The 20,997-nt window shown below is 41.0% G+C and overlaps 1 protein-coding gene across 3 annotated transcripts in view; it reads left to right on the plus strand.

Annotated features, from left to right (window-relative positions):
• The window catches only part of COL4A6 (collagen type IV alpha 6 chain), a 140,860-nt gene that overhangs the window by 107,958 nt on the left and 11,905 nt on the right, over positions 1-20,997 (plus strand). For all 3 annotated transcript variants that reach the window (XM_069810975.1, XM_069810976.1, XM_069810977.1), the window contains exons 18-34: positions 727-796; positions 1,523-1,633; positions 3,630-3,779; positions 5,375-5,479; positions 6,378-6,538; positions 7,515-7,694; positions 8,288-8,471; positions 13,473-13,544; positions 13,976-14,083; positions 15,227-15,448; positions 15,694-15,855; positions 17,851-18,021; positions 18,723-18,866; positions 19,140-19,265; positions 19,581-19,762; positions 20,024-20,087; positions 20,617-20,691. In XM_069810975.1, the coding sequence (XP_069667076.1) occupies positions 727-796; positions 1,523-1,633; positions 3,630-3,779; positions 5,375-5,479; positions 6,378-6,538; positions 7,515-7,694; positions 8,288-8,471; positions 13,473-13,544; positions 13,976-14,083; positions 15,227-15,448; positions 15,694-15,855; positions 17,851-18,021; positions 18,723-18,866; positions 19,140-19,265; positions 19,581-19,762; positions 20,024-20,087; positions 20,617-20,691 (2,287 nt within the window). The remainder of the gene's footprint in view (positions 1-726; positions 797-1,522; positions 1,634-3,629; positions 3,780-5,374; positions 5,480-6,377; positions 6,539-7,514; positions 7,695-8,287; positions 8,472-13,472; positions 13,545-13,975; positions 14,084-15,226; positions 15,449-15,693; positions 15,856-17,850; positions 18,022-18,722; positions 18,867-19,139; positions 19,266-19,580; positions 19,763-20,023; positions 20,088-20,616; positions 20,692-20,997) is intronic.

Here is a 20,997-nt window from a genome sequence, read left to right on the forward strand (position 1 = left end):
GAAGTAGTAGTACAGGTTTACGCACAGAGGAGTATTACCTGAAGAAGCAACAAAGTGTGCACTGCCTTGGATCACTGCATGGTGTTTATATTATAAATGTGATGGCAATTTGGACAACAGTCAGATTTTTCACTTGCTATTTCAATGAAGATTTGATACTGTGTTAGAGTGAGAGGAAGGAATGATACTGCAGTTTGCCACAAGTTGCTTGTTCTACCTGGGTGATTTTATGGAGGAATCCATTTTCCTGGAAGCTCCTGTTACTGAAATTCAGGATTCCAAGGCAACAGATAGCTGCAGTGTTCGATGCTTTTAAAAATGGGTATGTTCATAGCAGCTCTCTCGCTTTTACCACAAGGTGAACAAATATGATCTGCCTGATATTGGTCAATATGCTGATATGATAACTGGTCTCCAGTACACACGGTATATACATGTCCGTACTTCCTACTGAGGTAACAGGGTGCCTTCAGAGGATAGCTGGATAGTAACAAACACTTGATCTGGAGCAGCCATCAGTTTCATCAGGCAGGAAGTAGGTAAGTCAGGAGAGCAGGTGATTGTGAATAGCAGAAGAACAAAGTGAATTCTTCACCAAGACAAAAAATGATGGTTAGTCAGTGAATGACCACAGATGTTGCTACCATCATACAGTCTGTTTCCTGACAAGCAGTCTTCCCCTCCATCACCCATCTGAATGTGGCATGAATCTGTTTTCTTCTACAGGGTGAATTAGGTGACATCGGTCCCCCAGGCCCTCCTATCGTTATTGACAGGGAAGGTGTAGTCATTTCAGGTATACGTTTCCATTTTGTTTTGGAACTTGTCTAAAGCACTTTTTCTGATCCAACGTTCCTTCTTACTATATTTTACCACTTTTTCACATTGTGTATTGGGTCTAACCCATCCCTTCTTATTTTTCCTTTAATTTCTGTATTGTTGGCATACAGATATGTTTGGTCCCGTGTTTATAACTTCAGAATTTACAATAAACCTTTCATCCTCACGTTGCAGAATGATATGTTTCTAAGCAGAATGAAATTTAGTGCCTGGGAGGCTGACTGTGTGTGAGCATGGGGAAGTGCTGTGTGTCTGTCTTCAGTGTACTAAGGAAAAATAGCTTCCCTGTTTTACCTGGAAATGGATACTCTGAATGTCATTCTGCTATTATTTGTTGTTCAATGTGGTAAGAATATTGTTGAGAAAATGAGCTTAATTAACACCACAGCTGAATAAGGTCTGGATGGGAACAGTCTCTGAAGCTATAAAGGTAAGGGGACAAATTGTATGATCTCTCCTATTCTTCCTCCTTCACATGCAGTCAAGTTTGAAACAACCTCTAGCAGTTCAGGAGGGATTTTTCCCATTATTGTTAACTTTGACTAACAGGCTTACTGCTAACGGCTTTGCAACCTTTGCTGTCAATGACATCAGTAGCCACTGGGGTAGTTGACTGAACAGAGTCTTTCAACAGAAGTTCTCATGAGATTTTTGTCCTTGTTTTTCCGTACTTGTCTAACAGGTGCCCCGGGTGACCCTGGAAACCCAGGAATACCTGGTCCTCCAGGAGACGAAGGGATCAGTGGTTTACCAGGCCTTCCAGGAGCTCCAGGGTTTCCAGGCCTGGAGAGAGGTAAAGTGTTGCATTAAAGCATAACAAATTTTGGCAGAAATAAACCTACTTGCATTCCAGCTTGTCCTCAGATATCAGAGGCGCTGGGGGCGGCTAGGCTTAGATTCTGGGTGATGCCCTAATAGTGCACTGTACTTTCAATTTAGCTGTGTTCAATGAATTAGAACGGCCAGACTTAGGGAGTTTCATCACGCTCAATGAACTATCATGGCTAGATTAATGAACAGTACAGTTTATTAAAGCACCAGTACAGGTTCTTTTGGATTGCTGGTGATAAATACACTGTCTGCAAAGCATGTGCAAATAGTAATACAGTCGGCTACAAGCACACTAAATTATAGAAAAACTCTGTAGAGATTTCTAAGTTTCCTGGGAAAGCACTCGGTATAACCGAGGGTTCAAATCTTACCCAATAGGTGTCCTTATGGGGGGGAAGAGAGGTTCAGCCCATCAACTGATCCCAGAAGTCAGCAATGTCCTCCTGACTTGCCTATGATGATGTCTTCCCTTGCATTCCTCCCCTCTTAAGCCCTTTTATACTGTTTTATTTTTAGGTGGAGCTTGAGTGACTCTAGTCATACATACCTTTATTATGATTAGTGTAAAACCTCCTCGCTTTACTTTTAAAGGTATATGCTAGAGAAGATTCAGAGTGCATGCTCAGTTGAGGGGTAGTTGCACCTTGGATGTGGGTAGCTTTTGGGATGGAGGTGTGTTTTGGTATTATAATGAGATTATAATGAGCAAAGTTCACCCAGATAACATGATTTAGCATGTTGCTACTCCAGAACTGGGCACTTATGATAGAGGAAAGACAACAGCATTGACAGAACCCCGTTTTTTCACCTCCTTGCTTCAGTGGACTCAATGCAGGGACCTTCCATTCTTGTTCCAGTAGTTCCAGTTCCCTATCCCTGCAATGATATCACAGAGCCTGGCTGCAGTGTGTCCGCTCTGCTCCACCCTCCGTGTTGTTTCTCTTAGAGTCAGCATATCAAGCTCCCCTGGTGTTGCTAATGTCTAAGGTTGCAGGTTATGTTGCTTAGGGAATTATTATGGAACAAATTTCTTGCATATCCACTGCATTCCACCCTGGAGGTTCACCTTCCCTTAAGGAGGTGAGGGCACATATCAATAAGTCACCTCCAGCAATCATTCCACAGTAAAACAGCTGCTAACAGTGCCCTTAGCAAGCTGGTTTTTGTGTTTTTTTGCTGAGAAGATTTGGGGTAGTAGCCTGGAGATGGTGAAGGTATTGGAGCAAGCCTCTCCCTGCTCCTTCAGCTGGCTGATTTGCAGAATGCTGTATGAGACATAGGAGGCAGGGATGACACATAGGGAAACCAAGTATGTTGACTTGGATGGGAGCAGAATTAGTCCCACAATGATTACAGCCTAGGTAAGTCTTCAGGTGTGAATATGTGATGTAGCAGCGTACACAGGAGGTTGGTTGTTTGATTTCCATTTTGAATTAGTTGATTGGCAGAATCTTTCCTACACTATAAATAATAGCAAATGTTTTTGAAAAAATTTTTTTTAATGACTTTTCATATTTGCAATAGAGAGCTAACAGATTTGCTAGATAAATGCACTGTAGGTGGAACTCATTTGTCCCACCAAAGATCTCACTTGAAAGTTTCTTTTTCACTTGAATGACATCTGTGAAGTCCTGGCCTGCAATGATCCAGAGACTAGGAACTACTAAGGAAATTATCTCACTCAAAGGAAATCAGAAAATAAATAAACTGCAGCCTTACATAGTTACATAGTTAATTGTCTAACTGATCAATGCAGCCCTGTGAAGTTTTTGGATGACCAAAGGAGTGTGCCAAAGCAGCTGGTTTCTCCGATTACTAAGTTTTCCTTTGTGTGCAATTATAAATTGTTCTGTGCTAACATGGTTGCAGTTCAGGGCACAACAGTAATTTTCATAACATTAAAAATACTAGAATGTGTTTGCTGCTGGAGAGCTGCTCACTGTGTTATTGTTGTCTAGATGGAATGGGCCCTGGAGGGTCTCCAGGTATTCCAGGTGTGAAGGGTGAAGTTGGAGAACCAGGAAGAGCAACGATTGGATTACCAGGCACTCGCGGCAGAGATGGTTTACCGGGTCTGCCAGGAGCACCAGGATTGCCTGGTTCACCACGTATGTATATTTTTAACATCTATTTTTATATTGGATTCAGGGTGAAACAAGACAAATAATCATTTATATATTTATTTCTTTGCCAGTGAGGATTATTCATCTGTAAATCTTAAATGTTTGGTTGACACCTCATTGTGATTGTAACTCACAGCCTTAACTATATCAGCAGCCACCCCTCTGAAGTAAGAAAATACAGTTAATTATTGTTAGAGTGGTAGCCTGAGAGACTGAAGCACAAGGTTGTGTAGACACAATTTATGACACAGAGAGCTTTGAAGTTCTAGGCTAGTCTACTGGCTTAGACAAAGAAAAGACCATGACCTTATGAGCCCCTGGGGTAAATGTCTAGTCCTGTGACTAGGTATTTTGGGTACCAGAAGTCAGATAGGATGCCTGAAGAGACAGTTTTCAGACCTAAGGAAATGTGATTTTATTTTTACATGTTCATTTGTATGGATGCCCTGATTGGATTAATTAAGCATTGTTTTGTTTTCCTTGGAAATTGAGTATGACATGAAAAGGCTTGATTTTACACAAACCTTGTGTTTTACCATTCTGCCATAAACTGAGTTCAAACAACCTGTTTTGTTTTTGAGAGCCAACTTTTCAAAGCAGGGCACGCTCCAGTGATGGAGTCAATGAGCATGGTCTGATGAAATTATTTTCTGTGGAGAAGAAATAAATGCTCTCTTATCAATAACTGTTTGCTAGTCAAATCCAGCTCATTTTTCTGCGGAGTCTGTAAAGCTCTTGTAGCTGTTTTTAGCTGAGGGTTGCAGTTTGTTTCCATGGAACATTAGATGGCTGCTGGTCAGCACTCCGTCTTACTGTTGTCACTGAGGGGAAAGGTTTTCAGACACAGTAGTTTTAGATTATGTCAGATCACTTTTCACTGCTGTTTCTGTCAGCTCATGTTTCATTCTATTCAGCATATAAAGAGATGCAGAAAATGATCCTGCAGTTATAAAGTGAGGGACAGGGAAAGTCCCCATAACCTTTTTGCCATTTAGTCTCTTTCCTGAGCTGCACCAACTTAATGAGAAGTCAAGGAGCTCTGCAGAAGGCAGGTAGCCCTGAGATGACTCTACCATGCCAGCAGCAGCAGAGACACTGCTCACGTATGATAGCTTCTGTGCCGACAAAAAGGGCAATAGCTAGTCATCACAATCACCAATACATTGATTTGTTCCTTCAACTTCTATCCATATGAGTCTCAGCTTCTCCCAGAGCTGTAAAGGAACATCTGCCATGAACTAAGTCATTTGCCCTTTTTTATACAACCTATTCACAGTTTGGTTAGTTCTTTGGCCAACTGTTAGGTCTTTGAAAAAGTGCAAAAGAGCAGTAGAGGAATGAATTCTGTTGCCTCCACATTGTGAGAGCTTTTGCTTTTCTGTATGAGAAGCTAGAAGCAAACATATGGCAGAGGACTGCAGCCTGTGATATCAACCAAGTTCTCTCTCCTTGTGTAACTTCCACAGTTGCAGTTTGATCTGGTGCCATTGCTGTCAGTTGCATAACTGACATTGTAAGTAATTAATGACGTGGAAATCTAGCCTTCTCATGGCTTTTGCTTGCCTTCTTTCTTCATATAGGCCCTTCATTCCCCCCAGACACCATCCTGGATGGAAGGCCTGGGGCCCCAGGGGAGCCTGGACAGAGAGGGCTGCCAGGAGCTTTGGGTCCAAAGGGGTACAAAGGTAATTGACTCTTGTTTTGGGAGAGCCTTTTAGCAGTCATTGGGTCTCAGAAAGACATTTTACATGTGGTTAATATCCTAAGGGATGAGGTGGAAGTGTCTATATGACAAATCACAGGAGGTTGAGATGGTTTAAAGGGGCCAACAGCATTCACAATTTAGAGAGAGTTGTGCCCAGGACTGCCAGCAAAATCCTATTTCCTACTTCCTACTCTGCTCAGGCAAATAAGCAGATAAATATCTTATAGCCAGAAAATTAGCTAAGTAAGTTATACTTTAAAGCCATAAGACATAATGAGACTTAGAAATACAATCTTGTTCACCGCTCTTTGCAATATAGGCTGGAAATGACAGAGAAACTTAATTTTCTTCTTCTCTGTGCTAAAAATGGTGAGAATTTGGGTCTTAGTGTGTGAGAGAACCAGCGGCAAAAGCCATGATGACGCAGACATCACTGTGCTTTGTGACTGTTTGTATCCATGGTAAGTTATGACTCAGGGAAATATAAAGATATCCAGCTGAGGGTCATTGTAACCTGTGAGTGGGAGTATGGTTTTGCTTTCTCTGACTTAAAACTAAACCACAAGACTTCTGTTGTAAAACTCTCCTAAAACCATCTGTTTGGGAGAGTCTAAACCTCTGGGAAGAGGTCAAGAAGTGCTGAGGTTCATGCTGCACATGATAATTTGGTGATGGGCATTGCATATAAATTAACCTGGTCAAAACCTGAGCTCCATTTCCTTGACGCTCGCATCACTTGAGCAGAGTAGGCACAAAATCAAATCATATGAGAATGGCTTTGTCCTAATTGAATCAAATACTCCTTTCAGAGCTCTTGCAACTGAAAAGGGTCTTTATCCAAATGAAACTGAGTTTGGAGTGTTGACTGTATTTTCCAGGAGAGGCAGGTGATTGTGCTTGTGATGGAGGAGTTACAAGAGCTGGTCTAAAAGGCATCTCAGGTCCACCAGGTCCATCGGGAAGCCCCGGTGTGCCTGGGATTAAGGGCATTGGTGGAGACCCAGGCACTGTGGGTGCACCAGGACTGCGAGGCCCTCCGGTAAGGCAGGAAGAGTTTATACTGGTTGTCATGAATTAAAGGAGAAAAAGTGCCCCTGTGCAATTGCTGGTGTTGACTGTAGTGAAAGCAGAACACATTTTTTTGCATAATTTCTTCTACTTGTTGGATTTAAAAAAAAAAAAAAGGCAACCTAGAAACTGATCTGTGAAAACAAGCTGAAAGTAGAGAAATTATCACATATAAAAAATGGGAGAAGAAGTGGTTCTTAAGTTCCAAGAACTGCACGTTTAGCAGTCAAGAGAAAAACTAACAATTAGTCATCCCAGGGCTTCTGGGCCAGAGGTGTACATGGAGTAGACTCAGGGCTCTTCCTAAGTGAGGGCTGGCTGAGGAAGCAGATACACATCTGCATGGAGAGAAGACCTGAAAAATCGAATGGTGAGGTCTTTCCACATCATTGCTCATAGCTACAAAAACTGTGTGCCATAGATACAGTCTCCTTCTCGACTGCTGTATGCCAAATACATTAGTGAAAGTTGAGCTGTGTTTTTTATGAAACAGCAACCATAAGAAACAGGATTTTCCAAAGTGCTGAGCATTGCTCATTGGCAGTATTTACTTTTGAAAATCATAGTCCATAAAGATACCAGTCTTTTGTCTTCAGAGTATCTTTATCAGTGTCAGTAAATGCAGCACACCAAGTAATAGGGAAGAAGATTCAATACTTGGGCCCTGTTATATCATGACTGATTCCCAGATGCCATCCAAGGTTGCTGTCACTATATATACCAGCGTTTGGCTTGCCACTATAAAGCTGTAGTGACTTGATCAAAACATTTGGAAATAATCAAACCTTCTCTTTTTTTTTTTCTTAGTGTAATGTATCCGATAGGAAACCCTTTGGAGATTCTTTCTAGCTCCAGTCATTGTGTCCTGTCCTCATATGACATTTTTAAGAAGCAAAGCCTTTTCTCTGCATGTTCATATTCCTGGCTTTTTATCTTTTGGTCTCTAGGCTTCAGCTGGTCAGCAAGGTCTTCCAGGCCTTAAGGGAGAAAAAGGGGATTCGTCCTATGCAACAGGCAAAGGTGCTCGTGGGGACCGTGGTGCGACAGCACCCAGAGGACCTTCAGGCATCCCAGGAACCCCTGGCAGGGATGGACTTCCAGGCTTGCCAGGCCCACCAGGCCCTCCAGTAAGTTCAGATTAATTTAGCAGCAGTGTTTCAGAATTGGAATAAGGAGCAGAGACAATAGAAAGGCCTGGCTTATTAGTCCTGATTAGCCCTGTTCTAAGTTCCCAAATACATAAAAAGCTCACAGTCTCTGAGCACAAATTTGTCTTTGTCAGGATTAATAATTGGCACTCATTATGCCTCTAGCTACCCAGTCAAAAGATAAACTTCCAGTAGTGGGGCTAGACCCTAATGCTGTTTCATGTTGTGTCCTAAAAGATAAAAGACACTGTAGGCATAATTATGAGTCAAATTTTGGAATAGAAAAATCACACCAGAAACTTTTTAATTAAAAAGAAAGTAAATTTCTTTCAGAATATGTAATATTTACATTTTGGCAAATACAACATAAAATATTATTTTTAATAGTCACTGAGTTTCCTGCATTTTGAAATAATGATAAGTAATTTACAGTGGTTTCCACATACCTTCCCAGGCCCATCTGAACCTTGCACAGAACTGACCAAACTCTTATGCATTTGTTAAAATGATAGTGGTGTATTTTTTTCTACATCTCTTTGATTTTCAGCTGTAATTGTCTTTGCTGTGCACAGGGTGATGGTGGGCTAGGTTTCCCAGGTGAAAAAGGACTGCCAGGATTACCTGGCTCCAAGGGCCATCGTGGAGAAACTGGTTCTCCTGGTGTTGGATATCCAGGTCCTAGTGGCGTTCGTGGGCCGCCAGGTGACCCAGGAATGGATGGGTTTCCAGGACAAGCAGGTCTTCCAGGCCCTCCAGGTAGGTGTTGCTGGATTTGCTTTTATTTTGGAAAGGTGCAAAGCTGCTGCAAGTCAAATGGCACTCAACTTACTGCTCACACAGCAGTCACAGCTTTCTCAAGTTGTCATGCTCAGGAGGACACAGATAATAAGCAACGAATACTCAAATGGTATTCAAATACTAAGAGCGTTGGATGGAGCTACTCACTGACTGTTGCTGGAGAACCATTTTACACCAACAATTGATAAAATGAGGTTTTTAAAAGCACAGCCTACTTCATGGTCCAGGTAAAAATAGTAACTCACTGGTATCTGAGATGTCTGAATCAGTTTTCAGAACTATTACTATTATTGAAATAAGAAGAGCTCCAGATTTTTTTAAAAGAAAAAGCTGTAGTGCATTGTGTGTATGAACAGGCATTGGTGAATAAGACATTGTCATGACAGTCAGGTAGGGAGTTCAATTATGACTGATGCAACCAGCTCTGGGCTGTTTGCTTCCTGAGGTACTACAGTCTGGCTCTGTTGGTATGTCATTATATGTACCTAAAGCATACCATAATGACAGGTGATAAAGTCAGTAAATATAGGTTTGATAATGTTTCATGTATGATGTTTTATGTTTGTTCTCAAAGTGAGTTACATGGAAGGTCATATGTCTAAACGTTTATGGAAAATGTTTTCATAACAAAATGACTGCAGAGAGCTAGTCCCAATCTTTTTATTCCATGTCAGCCATTGAAATATAATTTAAGATAAACAGTATTTTTTCATTGCCACTGCTGATTTTCAGTGTGTTTTCCATTCTGTGTATACTTAGGCTTCTAGGTTTGTAATTCCGTCAGTATCAATAGTATATTTGCAGGCATAATATTGTTGCACAGGTTTCTGGATTGATAAACTGATGTTCTGAGTTCAAAAACCTTGGCGGTAAGACTACTGCAGTATGAGGAGTTGGCAGAGGAGCCTTAAACCCAGGGGGAGGTGAGAGCTAGGCCAGAATAGCACTGGGAAGTTTGCACAGACATGCTGGATGGCATGTTACCTCACATCAGTGTCGTGCTGGGTTGTTGTTGTGGGGTGAGGTGACAGCTAGCATTAAAGTCCCCCTGGAACAGTCTGCATAAGCTTTTTTTCCAATTCAAGTCACATGCTAAATGCTAAAAGCTTTACTAATTCATAGCTATGAATGCTTACATCTTTGTTTGGTAAATTGTCTCTTACAAAATCCACTAAATTAAAATTGCACTATAAGATAAGTAGAAGTAAAATGCTCTGTGCATGATGTGAACTCTAGATATTCTGCAAAGCGCATCAGAAGCCAGCTTATTATGAGTGCTACATCAAAGCTTTGCTAACAATGAATGGTCCTTTGTAGAAGAGTATCTATAGTCAGAATATATAGGAAAGTGTGAATAAGTCATTAGCCAGTTCACTTTGCACCTCCATAGAGATGTGTAAGAAAATTAGTGAATGCATCATTCCCTCCATACTAGGAAATAATTTGCATACATTAAAAAACCCTTTGATGTACTAAGTTTCATCTAATATTAAAGAAATGTGTGTGGGTGGAAGAAATAATCATTTCTTATACTGCACAGACTGAAAGGCCTTATCGTGAAAATGAGGAAACACTTTTAAAATGAGACTGTGAACTACTGAAGTTACCACGTCAAAGACACCACTGAGGAATTTTGCTCGAGTTCATGCCACATGCAGCAAAACAGGGTGAAACTGTCTTGCTTTGGAAAAGTCTAACTCAGTATTTTATAAAAAGCTAGACTGATTTTACCTGGTATTATGAGATTAATCAAAAATATTGGAATTGCCTATATTTTGCTTTTATGCCTGACATGATGGTTTCATAATTGTTTAATTTCCTTGATACTGGGATATTATTGTGTAAACTGTGATAATGTAAGGTATTAAGTAGCTGGGGAACACTAAGTTTTGCTTGTATAATTTTTACACTAAGCCTTGCTTACATCATTTTGCAAAACAGACAAGGAAACAGTCCTATTTGCTTTTCAGTTATCCTCACATGGAATTTCCATTGTTCAAGTCTTCTGCTGCTGGCTAATAATGTAAAATAGAGGATATGCTATTGTACAGAGTTGTTTTTGGAAAACTGACGTAAGAGAGTCCTTAAAGCCATGTGATGTGAATGCAACAGTATTAATTAAACTTCCCTTTCCATGCCAGTTGCTGCCCAAAATGCTTGCTTTTTGAAAAATGTCATTCTTTATTGTACTGTGTCTGAGAAGGAAATGTCTCTGAGATGATGGACCTCAACTTTTTATTTGATAGTGTTCAACATCAGGCTCACATAGGATTGCAGCAGACCAGAACTGGAATTTTTATTTTGTGTTCCTACCATTTAGCTTTTACTTTATCAAAAGAATGCCCTGTCAAAATGTACCCAAGTGCAGGCAGCAATGTGTGTGTAACATCTTGCAGTTGTGGTATTTGTTGCCCATATCCATTTGAAGCATAAATTGGATTATGGATATTTTAGTTTTGAACCTCTGTTCTTAAAGCGAGTGCTGACTATGAAGATGAATTGCTGTCACAGATAAAAATAGAGCATGCTTTGGCTTTGTGTAAGAATGGAAGTGTTATTGCAACTCTGTGTAGATACGTTGTCATGAATATAGTAATTTTTAAATGAATTTTGCTATCAGTGAATGCCTTGCATCAAGATAAAAGTAATGAATTGAGAACTGACCTTTGGTTCTCTCACATCAAAGTAGAAAATGTTCTGATGTTTCCTTCAGAATTTGCATAGCATCTCAGTATGTGAGCAGATGAGACACCCTGGGGGTTGTGTTCCCTCTTGTTCCCTGCTACATCCCACTTTCCACATAAGCCTTGCTTGTTTCTTTATACTAGAGCTGATACCTGTTAGCAGCTCCTGACTAGCTAGAATTTGAGATAGGATTGTTCTTTCTTCTCACAAGTCTGAATAATGAAATCAGTCACACAAGACAGAATAATGAAATCATGATAATTAGGGTTGAGGATGGAATGAAAAAGGGTAGAAGTGCTAGGTCAAACTGGAATCACTTTCTGTCATTTGGCACTATGAGAGAGGGGTGCTCAAATCTGCCTACCCTGACTAGGTTTGGGGCTGGGCCCTAACCTGAAAGCTCAACTTTCCATCTCTGGTTGGACGTAGACATCGAAGTCAGAAGATTTTCATGCAGCCTTTTGTGAACTGAGTTGGAATCTATTGAGAAGAACCCAAGAAGTATGTCATTGAACCAGTTCTTAGCACTGTTTCAATCAAAAAAATCACAGGGATCTTTACACTCTTTGCATCAGAAAAAATGCATTGGGTTACTTTATGAGTTTTTGTCCTGGCCTATGTCATTTTGAGACCCCTATTCTCACTGTCAGTGTCGGAAACAAAAGCCATATTTATTATCCATACAGAAGTCCACTGATTTGATTTGATTTGATTTATCCAGGAAATAGTTTGACTCAGGGTCTTTTGTTAATAAAATCTGGTAGTCATCTGAAAATGTTAATCTTTTCCAAAAAAGAGTGTTTAGCTCCTGTTGCTGTGCTGGAAGAAATACTTCCAGTGTTGCCTGATTTAGACCAGATTACCTCCTCAGAACTGAAAGCAGTCACAATTTGGAGTGCTCTTGAATGGCTGATGAATAAATTTGGCTTGTCAGTCTGGGCATGGAGCTTGAATAGAATGATCCTGCAAAGAGAGTTGTAGGGAAATGAGAAACAATGTGTCTGTGATACCTCATTATCTCATCCTTAATGGGCCTTCTAGTTGATGCCAGATTTGAATTAGCAAATATTGGGCAACAGTGCAGTTAGGCAACTGTTTCTCTGTGCATATAGAAGTGTTCAGAGTAATGAAAAAACCCACCTCTCTTCCCCAAATTTGCTTTAGTAGTCATCTTTTGTATGTAGTCTCTCTGACTAAATAGCTTTTAAAGCCCTTTAGATTTTCATTTTTAGAAAGTGTATGATAGTTTAAGGCTAAGCCAGCTGTTACAGCATAGGAGCTAATTCTTGAGTTCTAGCACAGACTCCTCTTAAAATAACTGGAAGCATTTCTGGAGTTGGAAATTCTTGAATTAGTTTTTGTGATAATAATTTCTGTGACTGTGAATGTGACTTCAAATTGTCAGTGACCTACAAGGAGGAATGTTGGAAGTGTTTGAGATCTTTCAGGTAAAACTGGTGTGCTAGCAACGCTGATAATGCCACATAAATTTCCTTCCTCTGAAGAGGGATTGCTAGTAAAAATAGAGCCTTTTTTTGAGAGGTGGAAGGCAGTCAAAGAGCTTTGCAATTGCCGAGTCTTGTTTCCTGCTGATAAACTCCTAAGCCATGTGGTTATTTCTTACTCTGACAGACTGTAGAAGAAGCAGTTGGAGAATAAGGCTGAAATGCAAAATCCTTGCTGTTCTACCCTCCATGCATGCATTTCTCTGGCCTAAAATCTTGGGTGACAGGTTTATTTAAACACCTGTCAATATTCCCTAGGTATGTATTTTACCTTGCATGTGCACATTTTAGTATTTCACACTATAGTGTACTGTTTATGTACAGCTTAGAAACATCCTCGGTTTTTAAAAGTTAGGTACACCTGTCAGCTCCCACTGACTTTGAAAGCTCTCAGCCTGGACCTTAAGCTCTCTGAGGCACAGACTGCCTTTTCAGTGCCTGTTGCATAGCCCCTACCATAGGGAGAACCAGTTGCCGAGTGGAAGCAATGGATATCATGCTACAAGTATTCCACAGCAGTAGTTGCTACCTTTTACTGGTCATGCAGTAAGTCAGTAGTAGGGATGAGACTAGACAATTGCCAGGTTCCAAATGCCTTTTCTTTTCTGTAACATCACATATTTGAGATGACAGCAGTGTTTGATGTGCATAAGTTCACTCACAGCCGCTGATGATATGTCCTGTAAAAAACATCTGGATACTAAATGTTCCTCTTCTGACTGTTTCTCTGAAAGGGGCTGTGTGCAACCTCAGTATTTCTTTGTTTTAGGTATCACCTTGCCCTGCATAGTTCCTGGAGCATATGGGCCCCCAGGGACTCCCGGCTTTCCAGGATTGCCAGGTAGGGAGTCAAGCTGATTGTAATGCACTGGCTGACTACCAAGAAGCACTTATTCCTCAAGGAAGATAATACCTGCTAATTAATCTCCTCCGAGTGATAGTTATTCCAGAGAGTTAACTGGCAGAACAATGTTCTTGGGTTTTGGTTTTTTTTTCCCAAAGAGACTAGGCTTAAATCCCATGGAAGATCATAATGACTGCACCATTTTTTCCCTTTCAAGTAGTCTCTGAACACAAACCGTCTCCTTCTGTGTTTATGTAGCTGATGAAAGAGCCATAGCTTTGAGACTTTATTTAGCTTAAATTGTGTATCGAGTGAGTATTTTTAGCACTAGCTTTGCAGAAAAGATTTGATCCTGTTTTTTCATGCTATGTTTTTGTCTTCTACTATTCATTCATGAATATTATTTATTAATATATTTTTACCCTTAGGTTCTAAAGGCAGCAAAGGCTTTCCTGGCTTTCCAGGCCAACCTGGATTACATGGGTCAAAAGGACAGCCAGGGTCTCCAGGAATAATAGGCTTGCAAGGGGAACCTGGTAAGAGGGAAGTTACTGGAGTTCTTTTTATTGTCTGATTAATGTGTACAATATTTTATCAAAAGAGTTGCCCAACCTTTTAGGACACTTTTCTGCCTGGTACATTCATAATGCTCCACTGAAGGCTCCACTGTGCTCCTTCCAAATGCAATCTCTGCAAGCAAAGAGTTGCAGCTTGGAGGAAAACAAAAGAAATGTTCAAGATACTTGTTACTTGCCTATAATATTATATTGCTGCTGGAAGAAAAGAGGACAACCAACACAATTTGTTTCTCCAGAGACTGTTGTCATGTGCATTATAACAGTTTAGGTTAACTACAAGTTTAGTGTAAAGCTTGTTTTAAGCCATAAAGGCACGCTGTACACAGGTTTTGGACTCATTTTATCTGTCGGAATGTCTGATGGCTGTGTAAATAAAGAGCAAGAAGCAGAGGTATTGAGGGATGATTCCCAAAGCTATGTTGCTGCGTATCCATTGGGTTTCTCTGGATGTGGCTGAAGAAATCTCTAATCCTTTCACTACATTAAGGGTGGATATCATCTTTATGGGGTCACTGATTTCAGGACATAACCCCTGAGCAGTGTGGCACATCCACACAGCAGTGCAGTTTAGTGTCTGCTTGGTACAGGGAGAGTACTTCCAGTCGTCCTTGTACCGAGGCTGCCAGTGTCTTCTGCCCCACAGTCCCAGAAGTTGTCTGATGCAGAGGACAGAGTAAGAAAGGTGTGATGAATATAACATCTTTGGAGCTTTTGCGGTTGATGGTGGTAGTGAGATACTGCCTGTCTGTAGCCTGAAATGGCCATCTTCCTCCTTTTTTTGTCCTTTTTGCCTAATCTGCCATCTAGTGAAACCAAGCTTGTAAAGCTGCAACTAGCTGCAGCTCCCAGATACTCCTAAAGTATTCTTTTCTTTTTTTTAAAAAAAAGAATAATATGAAAGGCTATTTTAACTGTTTTAAACAGTTTCATCACTTTCTGTCATGAACTGTTGTTTCTAATTCAGTACTGAAACATTCTGCAACTTTCCAAACAACTTTATCTTGCATGGAAATTTTTTAAATGTTGATTTTGTCAGAGATTCTATTGGAACCAGGTATTCTGTACTTCTGCTGAGTGACATTTACTGTTTTTCTCTTTAAGGCTTCCCTGGGCCTCGAGGAGAGCAAGGGTCACAAGGACTTCCAGGACTGGATGGAACAGATGGTTTGCCTGGGAAAATGGGTGCTTCAGGCTTAGCCGGAACAAAAGGAACTCCTGGAGATGTATTTGGTGCTGAGAGCGGAGCCCTGGGAGAGCGTGGCCGACCTGGACTCGCAGGTGATAAAGGGCTTACAGGTGATCTTGGATTTCCAGGACCAAAAGGTAAGCACTGATACTGCTTGTATCTGGGAATATCAAACTGTTTCTCATTCAAAAATCTTTCCTCTTTCCAATCTCTTTAAGCTACTGTGTTAGCAATCCTCTAAGCTGCTCACAGGTGGCAGCAATTTGCTGGTTTTCTCTTAGAATCTAATGCAACTCAAAGGCTTTTATTAAAACTCACTTTTTAGTTAAAAGTGTGAATTTTGTTTTATTTGTTCTATAACCTCCCACCTCTCTGTTCCCAGGGTTAGATGGAAGACCAGGCCTCCTAGGTATTAAAGGTGAACAGGGTAATCCAGGATATTCGGGTGTCCCTGGATTGCGGGGACCTCCTGGTCCTGGAGGTCCTTTTGGCATTAAGGGAAAACCAGGACCCTTGGGGTCAGTTGGCCTTGCAGGAGCACCAGGTATGTAATGTCTTCAGATGAAGACAAGTCGCTAAGCTGAATGCTGCAATGTTGAGGAAGTGTGGGAGAGATTTGGCATTTGCTAAGAGTGAGCTCCTACCTCTTGTTAGGGGTAACAGTGTGCAGCATTTGAGCCTTTTGCCTCTGATGACTGGATAACTCCTGCCTAGAAATGTTGCCCAAGACTGTAAGAAGTATAGGAGAAAGCATCTTAAATGTCTTGATATTTTTAACATCTCTGCTCTTACATGCTATCATTAACTAATCTTCATTTCCCATTTTCATGACAATTAATTTCTAATGTATAAGGTTGCTTGAAATGTGACTTTGATAAGATTGAAAAATTGTTGGCTTCCTCAGAACAAGCACTTAAGTCTTCTCTTTCTCTTCACTGGGGCAGAAGAGAAATTTATTTCCCTTCACTTTAAGGGGAAAAAACCCCACCACTTGAGTACAGCAGTATCTCTCAATCTGCACGGACTAAAGTATTCCATGATAACAGTATATGCAAGACTTGAGAACCCAGCGGAGAGAGACCTGGGAATTAGTAGATAATGGTCTATGACATAATTCGTCTGTTCTGACACACAGAAAGACAGTGCTGGAGCACAGTGACAACAAATGAATGAAAGTAGTAACATCATTTGAGATGAAAATCATAGAGTTTTAAAGTTGTTTTTTTTTTATTTTGACATTAACATTGCTTCTGCCTCTCTATTGTTTTACATTTTTTGGACTGTATGCCGTATATGACTTTCCTTCAACTGTTTTTAAAAACCTCCCATTGCTAGGATGATAAGCTCCAAATGATTAAGTTTTTTGCAGCTGTAGTCTCTCTGAATCATTAAGTTCTTTTGTACCCTTGTTCTTTCTGTTTATATATTTTGTCTGTTTTTTCCTTCACCATGTTTCTATTCCATTTATCATCAACTCTCCATTTCTGATGTCACACTGTTTGGTTATGGGTTCTTCACATAGGCTGTCAAGGTGAGAAAATGCAGTGTAGCATAAAAGCTCATGGACTAACAACCTAGCTTTTAATGCTACAAGAATTGCATTGACTATAGGTGATACCCCTTATTATTGCTAATCAAACCAGAAGGCAAAGAACCATTGTAGTGAGAATGCTCAGACAGTAACAAAGCCTGAAACCTGTAAGGAAATCCTTAACATGTACAGATTTTAAGTGTGTGTGTTTTCTTTGTCTTCTTAAATAGAGCAGCCATTTCATCTTCTGCTTTAAAAAATACTGGGTTGTAGCTTAAAATGTTTTAGCCCTGAGTATAACAAAGCTCGTATATTGGGTGCTACTGCTGCAAATGCCATTTTTCAGAAGCCACCTGATTTTCCCTTCTTTTCCTCCCTTTGGATCTGAGCATTCTGTTTTCAATGGTTTGAGCCTTTATTTGTAATTGTAAACCATTACAAAGCTTCAGCTAGAAACAGTCTGAAACACTTAGAGGCAAAATAGTGCATATGATCTTGGTTTTGTGACAGCACAATCAGAAGCTTGTTCCCTTAGTGAGCAATCTGCTCTTGAGAAGTAACACTTTAACTACCAAGGTGGAAAAGAAACTTGTAAAAACAAGCCTCTCCAGTTGATCTCTGGTTCACCCAGAGGACGGCATAGGTAGCAGAAGCTGACAGTAATGATGCTCGCCATTCTGGTTTGGTGCCTTGATGATAAAGGTAAGACTTGTGCGCTACAGTTCAGTGTCTGGCAAAGGAGACAAAAATGGACACATCATAAGGGGTTTCACTCTTGCCAGTTGTGTAGTGATGTAGGCAGTAACCCTTTTCATAGGTATTTTATTATTAGATGACTAATGCTTTTGCAACTCTAAGCTTTATGCCTTCTAGTAGGCTGCATGTGCCGTAAGGTCCATTTGTCATATTAAAAACAATGCTGTGTTTAAACAGTTTGGGAAGCTGTCCGCAAATCCTCCTAATGTTTGTGTGACATAATCTATTGAGCTCTTTCTTGTATTGGTTCAGGACTTCCTGGAGTCAAAGGCTTGGCTGGGGATGTAGGTCCACAAGGCCCTGCTGGTATGAAAGGCTTCCCAGGTCTTGATGGTGCTCCAGGATCTCCTGGGGAAAGAGGATTCTTAGGGCCACCTGGGCCTTTTGGTCAAGATGGACGTCCGGGTTTTTCTGGGCCAAAAGGTATGTGTTCCACTAGGGGAATAGCCTGACATTACTGTGCCCACAAAAACATAGCCTTATTGGTACAGGTTTTAGGCCCAACTTGTCAGAAGAGAATGAATGCCCAACTAGTGTTGGAATGCATTTGTTTTGCTGCTGAGTTATGAATTACGAATTATGGATTTAATTATCAAATCTTGGTTATAAGGAGATCCACCTTAAAGGACTTGGGCCCTTGTGGACAAAGGACCATGTAAATCAAGATAGAAAGACAGGAAAATTGAAGCAATGAGGAACAGCGAATGAAATTTATAGAAGGGAGAGAATGAAGCACAAACCAAATAGGAAGTAAAAATTTACGATTTGTGTGGTCATTAAGCACCAATACAGTAGCTGGTTACTTGGAGAATTCTGGGTTATTTTAGGTGGAGAGCAATAGAGCTATGTAACTGCATGTTGCTCTCTTGGAAATTGATGGGGTTTTGCTCTCCAGTAGAAGCAGGACCAGCCTCTTAAAGGTGATCTGAAAAGTGCTGGTTTAAAGTATCATGAGTGAAGACTCGTGAGACAAGTGGCCGTGCTGTGCTTGTGTCATGAAGTTTTACTACCTAGACTTGGGTGATTGGCCAGACCCATGCTGCCTCTACCTGCCAGCTAGGTTGGAATGCGGTGTACCAGAAGAGACTAATTTTCCCTTTCTATTTCTCAACTTTTCTATACAGGCGAGAAAGGGTCTTCTGGCCTGCTTGGTTTCCCTGGCATGCCAGGCCTGCCTGGTGTCCCAGGGGTGAATGGGTTTAAAGGAACTCCTGGCACAGCTGGAGGAAAAGGGAACCCTGGAGCTGTGGGACTCCAAGGTCAAAAAGGTGAGAAACAGCTGAAAGGCTTTTGGTGGGTGTGCAGCAGAGGGACTTAGGAGGCCCTTCTGAGATGTCTTCATATTTAATGTTTTCTTCTAAATACTGTGTTCTTTTCTTCCTTGGAAAATACTTTGGCCTGGTTGCCAAAGATGCTGAGCACTTACTGATGAATTTGCATCAGATCACATGGAAGTTCTGTTTTTGTCTGCCAGCTTCTAGTGTTATACCCTTTTTCTGTTAGATTATTTTGCAAGATTTTCTGACTTCTTATTTCTTCAGGTGACAGAGGTGATGTAGGTCCACCTGGTCTTCCTGTTCTTGGGCTTCCAGAACAGGCATTGCAATTCAAAGGAGACAAAGGAGATCCTGGATTAGCTGGACTTGGAGGATTCCCTGGACCTAGAGGTATTTCACAACATTGTAGTTAGTTGCCAGTATCAGTTGTTCAGTAACTGTGCTTATTCTCAGGGGAGTATGGTCTATCCTTTTGACAGCACCCGCAGTATTACTATTTTATCTTCTGTCATTCACATTCTAGCAAGATTTGCATATGGCAGTTCTGAATTTTTAGAAAACGATTTTCCTTTGAAGCTCTGTTTGGCAGAGCTAATGCCATTCCTTCTTTCTCTTTAAGGGGAGCTTTGGGTAACAGGTCAATTGGCCCAAATGAGCTGAATGTCTGTATTATGAAATTAAATTATACTTTATTGTATAACCCAGGTGATAAAGGAATCCCAGGAAGCCGTGGGCAGCCTGGTCTCCCTGGTCCAATTGGGTCAGCAAGCAAAGAGAGAGGTCTTCATGGTGACCCAGGCTTCCCTGGTCCACCTGGACAGCCTGGGCTGCCAGGACAGAAGGGTACACATGGTATCATAGGATTTCCAGGAATGCCAGGAGAGAGGGTAAATATCTTCTTAAGTGTCTTCATCTTCTCTAAGTGCTCTTAGGAAAATCTTGTGTTCTAATTCATACTTCTGTAGCAAAGCAATAGAAACTGGCAGGATTTTTCCTTACAAAACTTCCAGATTGTTTTTGTTTGGCTCATACTGTTGAATGATACTTCGGATAGTATTTCTTCCTACATCTTTGTGGTCTTTTATCCCACATGACCCAAACTTGGAAGAGCAAGAATAAAAAGCAAAATTTTGGTGGTTTTTTTTCAGGGTTCGGATGGTATCACAGGAACACTTGGATTCCCAGGACCTATTGGCCTCCCTGGTCCAAAGGGTAAGGAATCTTTCATAGTGTACATGGTCTTTCAGCACACACAGCCCTAATATTCATGACTAAAATGAATGAGTAGTGTTCTAGAAGTGTCCATTGCTCTCCAGTGACTGGCTCTGAAGTACATGTCCCCTTGTAAGGGGCTTCCTTCAGATGAGACCAGTCCCAAGCCAAATGCCTAAATACTTTATGGTCCTTTGAAAGTTTGGCCACAGCACTGTGTGAAGCATGTTGGACAGTACGAGAGGCACCCTTTTCTCTCATCTCCTTCTGTCAAAACTATAAAGGGCAGGATGTTGTGGAATTACCCATAAATGTTTGTATTATGCATTCACATGAGTGAATTTGCATCCATTGCTGTTTATGAGCATTTTCAAACTCAGGTACGTCACTTACTATTGTTTTTGTTTGCTCCATGGATTTGAAGTATAGGCAAGGTTTATTTTCATAAACAAGGCTATTAAGCAGCCCTGAAAACTGCTCCCCACAGTCAATTAGGGAGTGGCATCCCCACCTTGTCTTTCTTTTTCAGGTGAGCAGGGAGAATCTGTTGGCATTCCTGGCATTGCTGGAACAAAAGGAGAGCGAGGGGACCCAGGGTTCCCAGGTAAAGTAGCCCTCACTTCAAGAATGCAAAATTTTAGAGATTAAACAGGATAGCATTGCCCAATTTGGCTATTTTTGTAATCTATACATTTAAATACTTCAGTCCTCTCCTGGAAGTGAGATCTGAGGAGTCTGGAATCCAGGTGGGGCACAAATCTGGATGATAATGAACATGTCTGAGAACAGCCCAATTCTAGTGCTGGGTCCCACTTCACTTCTTGAGGAGGAACTTGTGAACTTGCACTGGTATTTGGCGTCCAGGGCCCAGACCGTGGCTAAGCAGACACAAGTGCTGCAGCCTCAGCAT

The sequence above is a fragment of the Haliaeetus albicilla genome, chromosome 23, assembly GCF_947461875.1.
Source record: "Haliaeetus albicilla chromosome 23, bHalAlb1.1, whole genome shotgun sequence".
Classification (NCBI taxonomy): domain Eukaryota; kingdom Metazoa; phylum Chordata; class Aves; order Accipitriformes; family Accipitridae; genus Haliaeetus; species Haliaeetus albicilla.